The sequence below is a fragment of the Argentina anserina genome, chromosome 3 (assembly GCF_933775445.1).
Source record: "Argentina anserina chromosome 3, drPotAnse1.1, whole genome shotgun sequence".
NCBI classification, from domain to species: domain Eukaryota; kingdom Viridiplantae; phylum Streptophyta; class Magnoliopsida; order Rosales; family Rosaceae; genus Argentina; species Argentina anserina.
The window spans coordinates 15,484,052-15,502,581 of NC_065874.1; the positions used below are offsets into that span (position 1 = coordinate 15,484,052).

The 18,530-nt window shown below is 36.7% G+C and overlaps 2 protein-coding genes across 3 annotated transcripts; both read left to right on the forward strand.

Moving 5' to 3' along the window:
- Positions 1-11,905: 11,905 nt before the first annotated feature.
- On the forward strand, positions 11,906-13,518 carry LOC126787404 (disease resistance protein RUN1-like). Of its 2 annotated transcripts, none has more exons than XM_050513300.1 (2): positions 11,906-12,686; positions 12,789-13,518. In XM_050513300.1, the coding sequence occupies exons 1-2, from the start codon at positions 11,989-11,991 to the stop codon at positions 12,790-12,792; spliced, it is 702 nt and encodes a 233-aa protein (XP_050369257.1). In that variant the 5' UTR covers positions 11,906-11,988; the 3' UTR covers positions 12,793-13,518. The 2 variants fall into 2 exon arrangements, with proteins under 2 accessions (XP_050369257.1, XP_050369256.1); XM_050513299.1 differs by having other exon boundaries at positions 12,828-13,518.
- Positions 13,519-15,427: 1,909 nt separating this feature from the next.
- On the forward strand, positions 15,428-17,809 carry LOC126787148 (disease resistance protein RUN1-like). Its single transcript, XM_050513072.1, has 3 exons — positions 15,428-16,585; positions 16,742-17,029; positions 17,120-17,809. Exons 1-3 carry the CDS (start codon positions 15,428-15,430, stop codon positions 17,807-17,809), a joined length of 2,136 nt encoding a protein of 711 aa, XP_050369029.1.
- The last annotated feature ends 721 nt before the right edge of the window (positions 17,810-18,530 follow it).

Consider the following 18,530-nt stretch of genomic DNA (forward strand, 5'->3'; position numbering starts at 1 on the left):
AATAGATATGAATTCCTAATTCATTGGGATACTATGTTTGTAATACCTATATATATGCCCTATTATCAATTAATAAAGTGTTTCGTTATGTTTTATTACGTTGTTATTAGCCTTGTATTCATCATACTCAATCACATAGGAATGTATATACCAGATTCATTATGCCGGGTTCTTTAAAAATAGTAATGCAGCTCAGCAAAAGAGTCACGCAATACCTGCACAACTAACATTAACCAACTGTCAAACCAACTTTTAACTACACATTATTCCAAACAGACAATTAAAAAGAATAAGAGACTATAGTACCTTCTTTCAGATTGAAGGTTCTCATGCTAGCAACCTGAACTTACACAAAAAATCCTAGCATTGTCTAAGAAAAGACAATAATAATACAAAAGCAAACAGTATGAATAAATGAGTGAGAGTATCATTTGTAAACAACACCAATCATTTCTAGCCATATGAAGCATATTCAAATGAGAAGACGAATGCTACCTAGCCTAAAATACACAAAATTATGCAAATGGAATTTTTGATACCTAGAAAGTGTGGAGAAGCAATAGAACAATAAAAAATTATTTACTCATATTAGACCACATTTGAATTAACTAAAAACTCACTTTATAAATTTTGTATACAAATTAGAACATAAAACCAAGTCCAAAGAATAAGTAAAACAAAATTGATTAATTAATTAATGTAAAAATATCTAAAATACATTTATTTTCGTGAAAATTACCAAATGTCACTTATAGATCTAACAAATTTCTCTCTTCTCATTTTTTAGTTTTTCTCCGGTAAATTTAAGTTTTCCGGCCAAACCACCGGCAATTTGGAGGTGAGCCAATATATAAAGTTGTTCTTTATGTTATGAGCTTTCATTTAAGTACCATATTGCATGTGTTTTGAGAAATTTTGAAAGTTTGAATTTTATTCACCAAAAATCACAGTAGCAGTTAGTTTCTCAATCGACAGTAGCAACTAGATTTATAATTGACAGTAGCAGGTATATTCCAAGTCAACAGTAACAGTTAGATTCATAGTTGACAGTAACATGTACTTTCCAAGTCGACAGTAGCATGTGTCTTCCAAGTCGACAGTAGCATGTGTCTTCCAAGTCGACAGTAGCAGCTAGTTTTTAACTAGACAATAACAATTAGTTTTTATAGTCGACAGTAGCAGTTAGTTTTTATAATTGACAATATCAGATAACCTCTCTATTGATAGAAGCAAACACTATGGGTCAAAGAGAGGTAAAAAATAAAATATTTTATAACATGTGGCAACTTGTTATCATTGGTCTTTTTTTTGTAAATTTTAGTCCTTATTTATTTTATTAAATTAAGTAGTGAGTTGTATACTAAATTGGTGTTCAGTACTTTTAAATAATTTGTTAATAGAACAATCACACGTGACTTTTGCGCACTGCCCATATTCTTGTTGAAATAAAAAAAACGGAAAGAAAGAAAGAAGAATACCTAGCTTCGTCCCCAAACTTTTGCAATACAAACCAAATCTTCCATTGGTACCGCACGCTTTCCATCTACATAAAGAAAAATAAAAAATCAACTGGTACACGAACTGATGCACTAACCTCTGTACAAAAATTACTTACCAACTGATACATGAAACTCTTAGAAAGAAAATACATGACTTCTCTAGGAAAAATCATAAATTAAGTTGAGAATCTTTCAACTAATAGATTATTATAGCACACACGACTCGTACATACGTTGACCATGGGCAGACAAAAGAGCATTACCATTGTGTTCTTATGTAGCATGTCAAGGCCGACTCAATAACATCCATTATAACTCATAAGTGCCATTGATATATAATTCCCTGCATAAACACCTAGAATGAAAACAACACATAACCAACACAATAAGCCATGCTTATCATAACTGAAAGAGAAGTTCACTGATGTATAGTGAAGAAGCTATGTGAACTATAAACCGTACTACACGATTACACCAAGAGAACAACAACAAAAATTGGGCAGACCCAAAAACGCTTAAAGATTGAAACTTGAACAGAAAGTAGAAGTGGGCTAGAACCAGAAGCATACCATCTGCGGCCATGGCGAGAACAGATAGGTTTCTACGGCGCAAAGTAGAGGTCTTTAAGTAGTTGGAGGTGAGAAACTTGATCTTCTATGCTGATAGAAATTTGCAGAGAAGAGCGGTTAATCCTTAGATCACTGAGCTGGTTTTATGTTTTGTAAATATTGTATCCATCTATTTTATGAAGGTTGCAGAGTTTTTGCGTTTTGGTTCATCTTGTCATTTTACTGAGGATTAGAGATCATAATCCTTGGTCTAACATCTGTTTGAAGTGTTGAGGTCAAAAGTATGCAGTTGATCTATTCGTGGTATTTGTATCTTATATAGAGAGCATAATTGTCTCTTCTCTAAAAGTCAGGCTCAGAAGAATATTGATTACTGTATAATCTTGTTATCTGGTGATTTCTAGAACAATTTCTAATTTTATAAGCCTTTTGAGTCAAGTGAATATGTCTCAATAGATATGAATTCGTTGGCTACTATGATTATTTTGTTGGAAATAAATATTTTTTCAAGGCTTTTATAAGATAGAATTACACAGTGGATAGGATGCTCTGGTAAGGACTTGTTTGTCCTGGATTAGTAGTAGATTGGTGGTCAAGAGACTTAGTGTTCTGTAGTGACTAGTGACCTTCTTCACTACGTATTTGTACATTAAGTGATAAGGAACTCAAGGAGCTCAGATCTATTGGTAAGAGGATGCAAATTAGTCTTTTTATACATGTTCTATAACTACTAGTGTGGCTTTGCTAGTTATAAATATATCTATATGACATCATGTCATCATCTTGCTTGGACAGGATTATATATGCATGGATTGCTATCACGCTTACTCAATCTGTATGCATGCATGAAGTAATGTATGATCTAATGGTGCTCTCAAGTTTAAGTTTGATTCTATTTAAGGAATTAATATAGATGCTCCTCTCGTTTGCATGATCAGTTAAGTTAGTCATGTTCATATGCTTGGCTAGGATAGTACTGTAAGTTCCATGTACATACATTCTTTGTTTTGGTGCCTAGACTCACGTTCACATGTAGACTGTTATGTTGAAATATTAGACTCCTTTGTGATACTGAGGAACGACCAACCAAACAAAAAAAATAGTGAAAATTATTTTTCATAAGATTTGATTTCATTAGTTGTTCTATTTTGTTCCTTGGAAGGATTAATGAGCGCTAGTGTGATTTAGTTTTGTTCAAATTGGTCCTTTTTGATTTGGCAGCCTGCAAAGAGCTTCTTTTGAAATTGAAGTTAAGTATCCACTATTGAACTATTGCTGATATACAGTACAGCTGTACTGAAAACAAAGACGGATCATAGGATTTGAAATAGGGTTATGATTTCAAAATAAAGAAGCAGCACATGTACTAGAACTAAGAAGAACAAATCCAAAGTATCAAATGTAGTACACTTTAAACCAACATATCTTCTTTTCATGCTATAAAACCAAGTAAAAGCATATAAAGGCAGAAGCAAAACAGAAAAAACAGTATGAACTATGAAGGCCGAGGCAAGTAGGAGCAGAAATGTCTCCGCATAGTATCCCCTGTCGACGAAATCCCCAAGAAACAAGTAGTTAGTCTCGGGGCAATCGCCTCCGACTTGTTTAGAAGTTTTGTATTAACTGCTAGGTGCTACATTTGAACTTATCAACCTGTAATGTATTAACTTATTTATTACAGGTTGATAAGTTCAAATGTAGCACCTAGCAGTTAATACAAAACTTCTAAACAAGTCGGAGGCGATTGCCCCGAGACTAACTACTTGTTTCTTGGGGATTTCGTCGATAGGGGATACTATGTGGAGACATTTCTGCTCCTACTTGCCTCGGCCTTCATACTGTTTTTCAAGTTATTGCAAGTTCCATAATCCCATTTTTCATTATGATCAGATATGTCTTCATTCTCAATTTCAGTGTGTCCCTTAAATGAGTGGTAAAATTTGGGAAAATGTTAAAATAGACGACTTGGTTGCACAATGAAGTTTTAACTGTTCCTAACAGATTTTTCTTGAAATATGCTATTTTATCATCCTCTAAAACACATAGGACGGAATAATCTATTTCATCATTTGCTAAGAGTTTTAAACTGACTTGGACAACTCTAATGTGCATGAACGAGTACCTTTTTCTGAAGGGTTTCATTCACTTCTTTAAGAGTGATTAATCTAATATTTGTTTCTCCACCAATAGTCGGAAGTGTTAGTTCTAAAACCTTGAATCTATGCAAATCCAGGATAAAAGATCATTTCTTATCTCGTTAATTTTGAATCTAGGAGCAAATGCTTCTCTAATATTAGATTTAATCTCATTGTACTCAAATTCTTGAGCATTAATGAGCTGTACTGGAATTATACTCTTCTTACTGAGGATTCTACTCAGTATCGTCATGTCTCTTATGGATTTTTTCCTCTTGAGTAGTTTTGGTTCACTAAACTTAATTTCATTTTCTCTTTTAGGTGAGAGTATCTTGATTTTACTTGCAACAATTAGTGCTATTTAATTCTCGAAATTGTTCTTGGAGGTGATGTCCTATCTCTTAGAGAGAGGCTATGCTATAATTTTATTGGTGAATTATCATTTCAATGTTTTCGCTAAGTTTTTCTGTAGGAAGATTAAAGCTTAAAGCTTTGTCATCTTCTTTTTTCACTTTTAGATCTACTCTTTAATTCATCATATTCAGGAAACAAGAGTTTCTAAAAGCTTCCTCAAGCTTTCTTGAGTATCTCTTAAATCAAATGCTTGCTAATGAATAATGTTGGCAAGATTCTATGTTCAAGCTAACTTCTTTTCAATATCTGGGAGATGAGAGATTTTCTAATGAGGACAATCTTCTCGAGGACTAGTTGAAGACTTTCTAATTAATTGTTAATTAGATCTATTTTTTGGTAATATTTTTGTAATAACCCGAATTTTTTAGAAACTAAATGTCGAGTATTTTCAAAGTGTTAAACTTGTGAAATTAATTCAAGATGACAATTGGAGGTTTGCGACATTTCGAAACGAAAACGGAAACGTTCTCGGATCGTTTAATTAGAAAACGTAACGTTACCGCAACGTATAGATCGACTTTTATTCTGTCGCTCGGTTGCGAAAACTTCCTTCATAAAGTCGTAGAGCTCATCGATACGAATTCGTGGACACGTCATGCGTTCGAATCGGACGTCGGACGCGAAAGTTATTAACGTCAGAAGTTCGTTTCCGATTTTGGAAATAGTATAAAAGGAAGAAGAGGAGATTAAAAATCAGAAAATCAGATTTTTCTAAAAATCAGCTCGGGTACTGTTCACCCGAGCTCGGGCACTGTTCACCCGACCCAAAAACCTTCTCCGGCCGATTTCTCCACCATCCGACGTCGCCTCGTGTCGTGCCACCTATCAAACTGACGGGCTCAACGAGCTCCATCTTTTGGGCTACGCCTTGCACTCCGGCGACAACCACACATAGTGTAGCAACCGCCGGAAGTTACTGCTGTGGCGGCGCCGCCTCCTCCGGCCACCATGGCTCGAGATTCTTGGGGGGTTTTGCTTGTCTAAGTCCCAGCAACATTCCCACAAAAGGAATCAAGTCAAATCGAAGTGTAAGTGTAATAACCCTCGTTTTCAAACAATATTTGAAATTGAATTTAATTCTATTAAGTTGTGAAGTTTGATTTAAACCGAATATGATTACTTGCAAATGTTACGAAATGGGAACGGAAACGTTCCGAGAACGTTTAATAAGAAAACGTTACGTTTCCGAACGAATTTATCGACTTTTATTTCGTCGCTCGTTTGTGAAAACTTTCTTCACGGAAGTTGTAGAGCTCGTCGATACGAGTTCGTGGATATGTGACGCATTCGAATCGGACGTCGGAGGTAAAAGTTATTAACGTCGGAAGTTAGTTTCCGATTTGGAAACTAGTATAAATAGATAATTATGGGATTAGGGTTTCCATAATCAGAAACCCTTTCTCCCTCTTCTCTCTCATCCCGCCGCTCTCAACTCTCTCTCTCCCCGATTTTCTTCTCCTCTCCTTCTCCGAAATTCTCCCCTTCGATTCGCCGTCTCCGAGCCGCCGTGAAGTGCACCGCCCAGCCCAGCGTCGCCGCAAGGACTCCCTCAGCCACCCTCCAGCTCGCCAGCCCGTGCCCCGCCGTCGCCAAGCCGCTCGGACGTCGCCAAGATTCTGCAATTTTTCCCCGCCGCTGCCTATCCTCCCCGATGCTTCCCACGGATCAAACAAGGTATGGATTGATTGAATATGGATGTTGTGATGTTGTTGTGTGTATTGTGGATGTTGTGGATGATTTGTGGAGGAGATCGGAGGGGAGGGGAGATTGATGAACACCGCCGCCTTAAGGCGGCGCGTGAGGGAGTATGGGGCAATCTATGGGTGATCGGAGACCGTAGGAAGGTGGAGGAGGAGGAGAGGATGGTTTTTGGGCCGGAGGTGGTGTGATACGCTCCGACGTCGGGGAAGGCGTGTGGGCCCCACGCGCGGCCGGCCAGAGGTGGCGCGTGTGGCCGCCGTGTGAGGCGGTGTAATTAGTTTTGACTGAAAGGGTATTTTGGTAATTTACTGTGTAACGGTAAATGTAAATGTAAATTTTATTTACGTATGGTAAATGTAATTAAGTTTTACCTACGGTAAATGTAATTATAAATTACTTTCAGTAATTGTAAAAAGTAATTTTGTAAAAAGGGTAATTTAGTAAATTTTATTTACTGAATTTGTATTTACATTAAATCGTACGTATACGTACAGAAATACGTATTAATATTTATACGTACAGAAATACGTATTAATATGTATACGTACAGAAATACGTATTAATATTTATACGTACAGAAATACGTATTAATATTTATACGTACAGAAATACGTATTAATATTTATACGTACGGAAATACGTATTAACATTTATACGCACAGAAATACGTATTATTATTTATACGTACAGAAATACGTATATAATATTATACGTATAGAAATACGTATTTAATATTTATACATACAAAAATACGTATATAATATTTATACGTACAGAAATACGTATTAATTGAGTATTGTACAGTACCCGTGAATAGTGAACATTGAACAGTAACTTCGTATAAACTAAAATTGCTGAACAGTAACCGTATATTACTGTTTTGGCATTTAAAGGTTTACGAAACGATTCTAAATTCTTTTCTTATTCTTTTAAGGTGATCGTTAAATCGGGGAAAGGAATTAGCATCGCGAATTGTGGAATTACGCTCAAGTCAATAAGGTGAGTAAAATCTCACTGAATTTATGAATCTACCCTCGTGGTGATTCAACATTTTTCAAGTGTGTTTATCAAATGAATTATAACATGTATATAATTTAGTGGACTACATATATAAAGTATAATGGTAATAGGTACATAATATATATATAGTTCATTAAATTACGTACTGTTATTAATGCATTAAAAATAGTCATTTCGGTGACGGAAAATTGAGCATGAGTATGTGAGAATATTGTAAGTAATTCTTCAGGTGTTTATGAAATATGACATGTATAGGATATAGTGAACTATGTGTATATTGTATAAATGGTAATAAATACGAATATATATAGTTTGCTATATAATATACTGTTATGATTTTTATTGTAGTGATATCGTGAAAATTTTAAAACGTACAATATGATGAGTGATTATTGTACATGAGTTTATCACGGAGAATGTTAAAAATTGTGATTTGTCTTCGGACGTGATGTGTGGTACAATATGATGTGTGATTATTGTACGTGATTTTTAACATTGTGATTGTTAAAATGTGAATTGTCTTCGGACCTGATTTTGGTACAATATGATGTGAGATTATTGTACGTGTTTGGCAAGTCGAAACCTAGCCTTTGGCCGGGCGAAAGTTACGATACAGTTAGAGCTCTAGTCTGTCTGCCTTAGTACTGCATGTGAGGTAACGGGTGGTTATCTGCACATGGGTACTCGGTGTATTTTGGATGTTGGGTAGCGGGTGGCTACCCAATATCAGCGGTGTATTACGAGAGGGGTAACAGATGTGTACCAGCGTTCTTGGTACCCGTATTATAAATGCATTGGGTAACCAGAAGGGTTACTTAATTTCCTCATGAGCTTATTATTTCATATTTCTTTGGGTCAACCAGATGGGCTGACCATTGGCTCATGGGGGCATTTATATTTGTTGTTTGTGATCTTTCGTATATATTGATATGCGAACTGTATTGTGATTTTACTCATACGAGCTATAAGCTTACCGGGTTTGTGTTTACAATCCCGGTGCACCAATTCGATGGTGTAGGGGATAATTCTGCAGGTGCTGAGTAGTGGTGATTGAGTGACGACTCCGAAGACTCGAAGTCGATCGCATCCAGTCGTGGTGAGGTTCCAGCGTGGATTGTGTGTGAGATTTGGTGTGATTTTATTTGTGAGGTTGTTGTGAGGATTATACAATTCCATTTGTTATATGTTGAATTATCATTTGGGTTTGTAATAATCGGCTTGACTGAGTTATATTTTAAACTCAGATGTGATTCGCTGCGACATTAAAATGATTTCGATTTCATTGAGATTATTTTTGTGTTTAACGATTTTAAGATTTTGAGTTTTGAAGCTCGAAATTTTAGGGTCGTTACAGTAAGTACCCGAATCAAAATTTCAATTTCTAGGGTTTGTGAATAGTGCCGATTTCATGTTCTTCGTTGTTTGGACTGTTTAGACTCGGATTTAGACCTTGGTGTCAACTAGAAAGTTGTTGGAAATGTTGTTTAGGTTGTGGTGGTGAAACTTGGTGATGATTGGTGGCGGTCGGTGAACAGTAACGCCGAATGAATAGTAACTCCGCATGAATAGTGATCTGTAACAGTACTGTGAATAGTGATCTGTAACAGTAAATGTGAACAGTGTCACGGTAAAATAGTAACTTTGAACATTGTTATGGTAAAACAGTAACTGTGAACAGTGGTTTAGTAAAAACAGTGATTAGTAAACATGAACAGTGTTCCGTTAACAATGTTTTATGAACAACATTTAGCTGTGCTGAACTCGTCACCTGATATTTTAAGTATCATTTTCTAAGCATTTATCGTGCTTTTAGGTGACTAACGAAACGAGTGAGGAAATTACTTTCAGGGTCGTGGAAGTTGCACGCAGGAAAGAAGGTGAGTAAAAATCTCACTTATTTACGAATCTACCCTTGCGGTGATTCAAGATTTTGCAAGAGTTTTTAAGATTGAATTACGACACGTATACAATATAGTGGATTACATATATATCGTATAAATGGTAATAAGTACATATATATATAGTTTGCTATATTATATACTGTTATGAATTCATTGGAATTGGTCATTTCGAATGACGAGAATTAAATATTGAGCATGTGATTTGATTTTTGTACAATATGAGATGTGATTATTGTACGTGATTTTAACATGAGTTTGTTAAAATGTTTTGTCTTCGGACGAGTTTTTGTCTTCGGATGTGTTTATGAAATATGACATGTATATGATATAATGGATTATATATATATTGTATAAATGGTAAATATGTACATATATATATAGTTTGCTATATAATATACTGTTATGATTTTATCGTGATTTATGTCATTTCAATGACGAGATTTAAATATCGAGCATGTGATTTTGATTTGTACAATATGATGTGAGATTATTGTACGTGATTTTAACATTGAGATTGTTAAAATGTTGATTTGTCTTCGGACATGATTTTTGGTACAATATGATGTGAGATTATTGTACGTGATTTTAACATTGAGATTGTTAAAATGTTGATTTGTCTTCGGACGTGATTTGGTACAATATGATGTGAGATTATTGTACGTGTTTGGCAAGTCGGAACCTAGCCTTTGGCCGGGCGAAAGTTACGATACAGTTAGAGCTCTAGTCTGTCCGCCATAGTACTACATGGGAGGTAACGGGTGGTTATCTGCTCATGAGTACTCAGATTGTTTTGGATGTTGGGTAGCGGGTGGTTACCCAATATCACCGTAGTACTGCATGTGAGGTAACGGGTGGTTATCTGCTCATGGGTACTCAGATTGTTTTGGATATTGGGTAGCGGGTGGCTATCCAATATCGGCGGTGTATTACGAGAGGGGTAACAGATGTGTACCAGCGTTCTTGGTACCCGTATTATAAATGCATTTGGGTAACCAGAAGGGTTACTTAATTTCTCATGAGCGCTTCTTTTTCATATTTCTTTGGGACAACCAGATGGGCCGTCCATTGACTCATGAGTGCATTTATATTTGTTTGATTTGTGGATGTTCGTATATATATTAATATGCGAGTTATATTTTCATTTTACTCATACGAGCTGTAAAGCTTACCGGGTTTGTGTTTACAATCCCGGTGCACCAATTCGATGGTGTAGTGGATAACTCCGCATGTGTGGATTAGCGGGAATTGACGGACCGCTCAGAGGACTTGAAGTTATTTATCTCCAGCTTGTGTGAGGATTTTGTGCGACTATCTTGTGAGGTTGTTGTGAGGATTATACATTTCCATTTGTTATAATGTTGAATTATAAATTGGTTTGTAATAATCGGTTTGACTGAGTTGTATTTTGAACTCAGAGATGATCCGCTGTGGCACTTTAAATGATTTCGATTTCATCGAGCTTGTTTGGTGTTTAACGACTTTGAAATTTTGAGTTTTTATGCTTGAAATTTTGGGGTCGTTACAATTTTTTCTTCTCAACCGTCTAGATAGTATGTATATAAATGTACATCAAATTAGTGAACGAACAAAAATTGTCAAACATGAACCGTTCATGTTCATAATGAGTAAATCACATTTAATAATGTTTTAACGATTGTCAATTTTCATGAAATTTTGCAAGATGATCTACTCATATATATCTAAAAACTAAACGGTCGAGATATGAATATGAGTCAAAAAGTGGGTGAATCAAATTGGTCATCAACAAGATGGTCCTTATTGGAAAATACCCCTTTGAGAGATATTGCTTCTTCCTGAGGTAATCTAGGTTGACTTTAAGCTTAGCTATTCTGCAATTTATTTTCTCGAGTTGATTTATTCTAAGGTTAAACTTCTCGAGTTGATCTGTGACTTTGGCTTTCTCTGTGCTTTTTTCTCTAGAGAAGTGATCTAGAAATTCAATCAAGCTTGGTCGAGATGGATCAAGCTCAGCTACTCCAATTTTTTTATATAGATGAATATGTTTGTCGTATAGAGTATTTAATACTTTACAAACGTATTTAATGAAGTATTGGCTCTCTTGAATATGACTTGTATGAAAGCACATTTTTCACTTATCACTTTCTTTTTTGATTCAAAATGATTAATAAAATTTAGGTTTTTGAAGGGAATGAATTAACTTCATTGGGCATAAGTCATTACATGACCACAAGGATCAAATACAAGAGATAACATGTTCTCTCTCATTCACGCTAACAACTAAGAAAGCAGATGAATGCGCAAAACGCGCTTATTATACAAACTAAAGTAAAAGCTTAGTAACTCCCTCATGTCAAAACTAACGACAAAACACATTAACACATCAAGTTCAAGGCATCAATTTGCATACTTTTCAATGTTAGTGAAGTTGAAAGAAAAAAACACGAGAGAGAATCTTTCATCCTCACAAGAGGCCGGAAATCAGACCCAACCAAACAAGTAAAAGGAAGCTGATGTACAAGGCCCAGCCCACCAAGCCACAGAACTGCATTGTATGCATCGCTGCCTAATAGAATTCGCCGTTCGCAGGGGTTTGGAAAACACATAAGAATAAAGAATTGAGCACTAGCCATAACAACTGAAAAAAAATGAATTGTTCAAGACTTGTGAAGACTTCTATAGTTGGCCGGCGCCCCTCGAAACGTATAGTTATATTTCAATACCCGGTAAGGCCGACCCTAATCCAACCCTTGTTCGAGTGATCAATCCAATGAATTCCCGTATGCTAACCATCCTTCTCCCCATTCTTTTCCTTACTTTTCTTCTACTACTTTTTCTTCTTCTTCTGCTACATCGACGTACTCGACGTACTCGGTCATCGGACTTGGACTCAGGTGACATCCATATCAGCATCCAATCATCACCTTCAACCCTTAATTTAGAGTCCGAGGTGTTTCCAGCAGTTCATTCCACAAACACCCACATACAATCTTCATCGTCTTCTTCATCCAGTAGCTCAGAATTTGACCACGACGTCTTCCTCAGTTTTAGGGGTGACGACACCCGCAAAAGCTTTACGGATCATCTGTATTATGCTTTGAATAAGAAAGGAATCAATACTTTTCGGGATGCTGAAATTCTTATAAAAGGAGAAGCCATCAAACAAAGACTCGAGAAAGCAATTGAAAGATCAAAGTTTGCAGTGGTCATTCTTTCAAAACACTACGCTGATTCAAAGTGGTGTTTGGATGAACTTGCACATATCATCAAGTGCAAAGAAGAGAAGGAACTGAAAGTCTATCCGGTCTTTTATGATGTCGAACCATCCGAGGTCAGAAACCAAACTGGAAAGTTTGGTGATGCGTTTGCTCGTCATGCTGCGAATCTCGAGCGCACGAGGAAGTTGGAAAATTGGAGGTCCGCTTTGAAGAAAATAGCCGGTCTCGCGGGATGGGATTTGTGCGGAAGGTAATTTTACTAAACACAAATCATCATATAAGATATTCGCAAAAAAGACTAATATAGCATGTTTTTTCTTAAATTCCCCCAAAAACCTATTCTCTCTTTGAGGTAAACTAAATAGGCGGCTCCCTTCCTCAAATCTTTTAGTGAAGCTACGTAGAACGGAATCGCTCATCAGCCTACGATTCGCGCTTCTGAAGCGGAAACGAATCGGAAGCGGCCGGAATCGTCCAGAATCGCGATTCCGAGAAAAGTATGTTTGGGTGTGCGTTGGAATCGTACGATTCCAATTGAGAAGCGCGGTGGTGAAGTTAATCATGGAATCGCGAGGGAGAATTCTGGAGACCCAGATCGAAATTCGACTTCCATTCGTGAATTGATCCAAAATAGACGCATTTATCTTTGCCTGGGTTTCATTTGAAACCAAGCGGGCGGAGTCGTGGCTATTGCAGTGATCGGATATTTACTGGGTTTTGGATTGAGAAAGCAGCAAATTGTGTATCAGTGTCAGTGGTACAACGTGAGGAGAATTATCAGAAGCAAGCCGATGAGGAAGAAGAGGAAGAAGAGGAAAGGAAAAGAATTTGCGAGGATTAGGCGAGAAGAGGAAGAAGATGAATGATTTGAGATAGAGAGAAAATCGATGTGTCATTAAGCACGAGCAGACGGAGGAGTCTGTTTCCAACCCATTGATATTGCTATTCTATTACGTGGTTTGGTCAAAGTTCACCGCTTTTAACTTAATTACCAATTTTATGATCAGATGTTATACAGTATATGCATAGTTTTCTTCTTCTTTTCTTTTTCTTTTTGTTATTTGATTGATATGCATTAGGGCTCGTCAATATGTCGGGCTCGATCTTAGTACATTTAGACTGAGTGAAATATCAAGCTGGATCATATCGGGGTATTATATCCAAGTCCGTCCATTTTAAAGCGGGCCTTATGGACTTTTATGGGCTGTGATTTTGCGGACTTTTATTAGAAAAAAAATATAATACTCTTATGTAAGGGTTTAGAACAATAAAAAAAATTTTGGAAAATATTTCCAAAAAAATTCTAATTTCGAAATGTTGTCGATCGACAACAGTAGATGTGATCGATATATATATTTAGGGAATCTGTAAAAAATTTGTCCATTTTGAACATAGTTTGACTGTCCGTACATACGGTCAACCAAAAAAATGTGTTTTAACATATTAAAACCTCATTGAATAGAGTTTTGCCAAATGGGTTTCATCGGTACGACCACGCATGATCGGTGACAAAAATTAGGTGATTTCAAAGTCAGACGAGGTTCGAATTGGATGAATTTTTACAGGTCACTAAATACATATACTGAACAATTCGGCTGGTGTAGATCAATTCCGAGAAATTTTCCTCATATAGTCGCTTCATAATGCGATAGTTTTATTCTAAACATAATATAAATGTTCTAATACATTAGTAGACACTTCGACGATCAACAACTCCAGTTCAAAATATGGTCGATCGGCACTAGCAGATGTGATCGGTATATATATGTAGGAATCTTGTAAAAATTTCGTTCATTTTGGATATGGTTTGACCGTTTGTACCTACGATCAACCAAAAAATAAGTTTTTTGACATATTAGAACCTCATTGACCGGAGCTTCGACAAATGGATTTACTTAGTTCAACCGTGCACGATCGGTGACAAAAATTAGGTGATTTTAGATATGCAAACGGCTTTTGGAGTTCGCATCTTGGTAATGGGTCCTCCTTTTGTGCAAATTAGTGGTGTTTTCGATTTACCGGAAATTCCGACAGTTAGTCGAGGTCTGAATTTGATAAAAAATTTATAGTCATTAAATATATATATATATATTTAATGACTGTAAAAATATCGATCATATCGTCTGGTGTCGATCGATCTCGAGAAATTTCCTTCATATAGTCGCTTCATAATGCAATAGTTTTATTATAAAACCAAATAGACTATGTATGTATAATATTTTATTATTTGGCGGACTTTTACGGGCAGGGTCTTACAAGTCTCGCTTGGTTTTGGCGGCTTTTCACATCTCTAAACTAAGCCCAACCCTCTACCCAAGGAAGTGAGCTTTGGCGAGCTTTCTCGCGGGTCAGGCCGGATAAAAGCCCATTGGGCTTGCGGACCTCTGTGGACTTATCAGATTCGCGAGCTAAATGATAAGGCAGTGAGGCCAGTATGCATGTTGTAGTTATCATTGTTCATAATGATCTAAATATAATCGTTGACTTATACTAATAATGTTTTCAGTGTTTGGAATAAAATTACGCACCAAAAGAAGTTTAGAAATGAGGTAATATATGTGAGATATATTACATAATATATATATATATATATATTATAGTATTTTATTTCAACGTTTCCAAAACACACTGTTTCTAATTTTTTTTTAGAAAAATCGTTTCTGTGTTTCCAAACGATTCGTTTTCACGTACCCACACCTGATTCTGTGCAGCTTAGAGTAAAAGCAATAATACAGTGATCCTAACATATAAGTAGATTTGGTCGAATACTTTACAGAATATTATGATTCTACAGTTTTTTTGTGGAAGTAGAGTATGTAAACTACGTCAGAGTATTTAAATATTATTTCCACGGAATACCACTACGATTTTTTTTTTTTGAATAATAGCGTAATAGAATAACATGAGAAGAGAAGAGATGAGACCACTTTTTGAATAACATGATTAGTTACGGTTTACAAACAAGAATCACATTTACAATGTGGAATCACAATGTTTTGCAGGCATGAATCATCAGCTATTCAAGAGCTAACTAAAGAGATTTCGGATATATTGAACTATTACACATTCTTAATTGCTAACAAGCGTTTAGTTGGTTTGAATGAACGTATGAAGAAATTGTTGCCTTTGTATAATGCTAAGTCAGAATGTGATGCTCTCATGATTGGAATTTTGGGGATGGGGGGCATAGGCAAGACAACTCTTGCGCAAGAAGTTTTCAAAGGCATTCGTGACCAGTTTGATGCCAGTGCCTTTGTTGCTGATGTTAGAGAGCGATGCCAAAAAGTGGACGGCCTAATCACCTTGCAAAGACTCATGTACGGATTGCTGCTGGACAGTGACGAAAACATACAGAATGTTGATATGGGGATCAATTTATTACGAAGCAGACTGCTTACGAAAAAGGTACTTATCATTCTTGATGATGCTGATCAATTGAAACAAATAGAAGCTTTAGTAGCTCGAAGGGAAAATGGTCAAAGATTTAATCCTTCGCTGGGTTCAGGGAGCTTAGTCATTATAACAACTAGAGATGAGCATTTGTTGAGGGCAGTAGGAGTAGACTACACACATAAGGCTGAGATACTGAAGGAAGATGAAGCTTTCAAGCTTTTTTGTCAGAGAGCCTTTGGAACAATCACTGCTCCATCTGAATACAAGTCGTATTCCAGAGATTTTGTAAAGTATGCCGGTGGCCTTCCCTTGGCTCTTGAAGTTTTGGGTTCCAACTTGTGTGGGAGGACTGTACTAGAATGGTCAGCATCATACGCCAGACTAGAAGGAGGTCCCGGCAAAGGCATATTAGGTGTGCTTCAAACAAGTTTTGATGGATTAGAAGACACAGAGAAGAAAATCTTTTTAGACATTGCATGTTTCTTCAAAGGCGAGGATCAAGATCGTGTGAAAAGGATATTTGATAGTTGTGGGTTTTTTCCCGATATCGGCATAAATATCCTTGTTGATAAATCTTTGATCAGAATCGAAGGAAACAAACTGTGCATGCATGATTTATTACAACAACTTGGTTGGCGTATTGTCCATGAAGAAGATACAAAAGAGCCGGGGAAACGTAGCAGGTTGTGGGTTAATGAATATAATAAATACACTCGTAGACGGTCATGGATTGATGATGTACTCGTCGAAAATCAAGTAAGGACTGCATTACTTCTTTCTTGTTCTTGGACTTACTAGTGATACTTCCTCCAAGAAGAGACGTGTTTCTTCAAACAAATCTGACATTATATGTTCTAGCATGCTAGCGCTATATCTAACGTACACTTGAAACACGTTTATGATTTGGTGTAGGGCACAAATGCTGTTGAAAGCATATATCTGAGCTTGCCTGCAAAAGAAGCAATACAATGGAATGATGACCCATTCCAATATATGGGCAACCTAAGATTGTTGAAGATTTGTAATGTGACCTGCATCGGGATGCTTAGATTTCTCTCAAGAAAGTTGCGGGTTTTAGAATGGCATGAATATCACTTGGGATCCCTGCCACCTAGTTTTCAACCTGACAAACTTGTTGAACATGAACTAATTGAACTGAAGATGCCCAACAGCTGCATAGAACATCTGTGGAATGAGAGGGTATGATCATTTTACATTACTAACAAGTTTTTCTTGCACTTCATTAGTTAATTGTCTCACTAAGAGGATTGTGTTTTCTCTTGTTAACAGCTTTCTTTGAAAATGCTGTCACTAGTGGATCTTTCCTACTGTCGATGGTTGACCAAGACCCCTTCCTTCAGTAACGTCCCAAATCTTGACAAGTTGATCCTGGAAGGTTGCGAAAATTTATCAAAGCTTCACACAACAGTTTGGGATCTGCAGCATCTGGTGTTACTGAATTTGAAGCATTGCACAAGTCTAGAGAGCCTTCCCAACTCCATTAGCTTAAAATCTCTTAGAATTTTTACGCTTTCAGGATGTTCAAAACTCCAACAATTTCCTGAGAATGTGAGTAATATGCAAGCTCTGTTAGAGCTTCATGTAGATGGGACGGCCATACAAGAGCTGCCAGTAGCAATACAGCATTTTACTGGTCTTCATCTGTTAGATCTAAGAGGCTGCGTGAATCTTTCCAATCTTCCAAATGCCATTTGTGGCTTGACATCTCTTAAGAATCTGTATCTGTCGGGTTGTCCACGGATTGACCGACTACCACAGAATCTAAAGAGCCTGGAACACTTGGAGGAGATTGATGTCAGTGGAACAGGTATAAAAGAACTGCCCCCGTCCCTTTTACCACTGAAGAAACTGAGAGGATTCCATGGATGTAATAATACACTGATTAGAGAAGAAGATGCAGCAGGTTGTGCTGAATCCTTAAAACACAACTACCGATACAGGCCGAGTTTGACAGATTAGGTTGGCTTCGATTAGGAGTGTGATGAAATGTATTAGACAACTGTGCCTGAGACAGATGATTTGTTGACGTTTTAGGCGCCAAGCCAACGATCTGATGACCTCCATTTGTCACATGTTTTCATTTTCAATGGTTTGCATTTTTGATTTCATGTACTTAACCTCACACCTCTGGCTTGAAGATAATACTGATCTTTGTTGTTCTGTTGCATTTGCTTCTTCGACAAGGTACCCGAAAGGTATCTTCAACAACAATGTAGTGGAATGTTTCCATTATCTTTCCTCTTGGCATTTTTCAGAACAAGAAAGCTACAGACCCACAGCCTATACTTCTACTTTCCTTTCTCAGATGATTAAAAACAAACCATGTCTAATAGAAGAAAAGACCAAAGAAAACTAAGCGAAATTGAATGGAGACGTATCCAGCCATCCTTGCCCACAATATGACCATGCAGAAGGAAACAAAATTGAAAGATGATGCTGAATAACTTGACGCTAATGCTTAACACCATATATAGATCAGTTTGAGGCCTAATTGTGGTTGGTATTTCCACTAGAAACAAACACAGGTAAAAAGAAATGATACTGAAATCAAGCTGCTTGCGAACATTGGCTGTAGGATAAGACTTTCACACGCCTTACCTTGTGTTCGACAGATTGACGCACTCCTATGAATTTACGTTATTTATCAGTTGCGCCCGAAGTTTTCTGTGTTTGCAGGGTT

Coding starts and splice junctions, on each gene's coding strand:
- LOC126787404 (XM_050513299.1), top strand. CDS start 11,989: ATGAATTCCCGTATGCTAACCATCCTTCTCCCCATTCTTTTCCTTACT.
- LOC126787148 (XM_050513072.1), top strand. CDS start 15,428: ATGTTTTGCAGGCATGAATCATCAGCTATTCAAGAGCTAACTAAAGAG. Junction 16,586..16,741: donor ATGTACTCGTCGAAAATCAA/GTAAGGACTGCA, acceptor GATTTGGTGTAG/GGCACAAATGCTGTTGAAAG. Junction 17,030..17,119: donor AACATCTGTGGAATGAGAGG/GTATGATCATTT, acceptor TCTTGTTAACAG/CTTTCTTTGAAAATGCTGTC.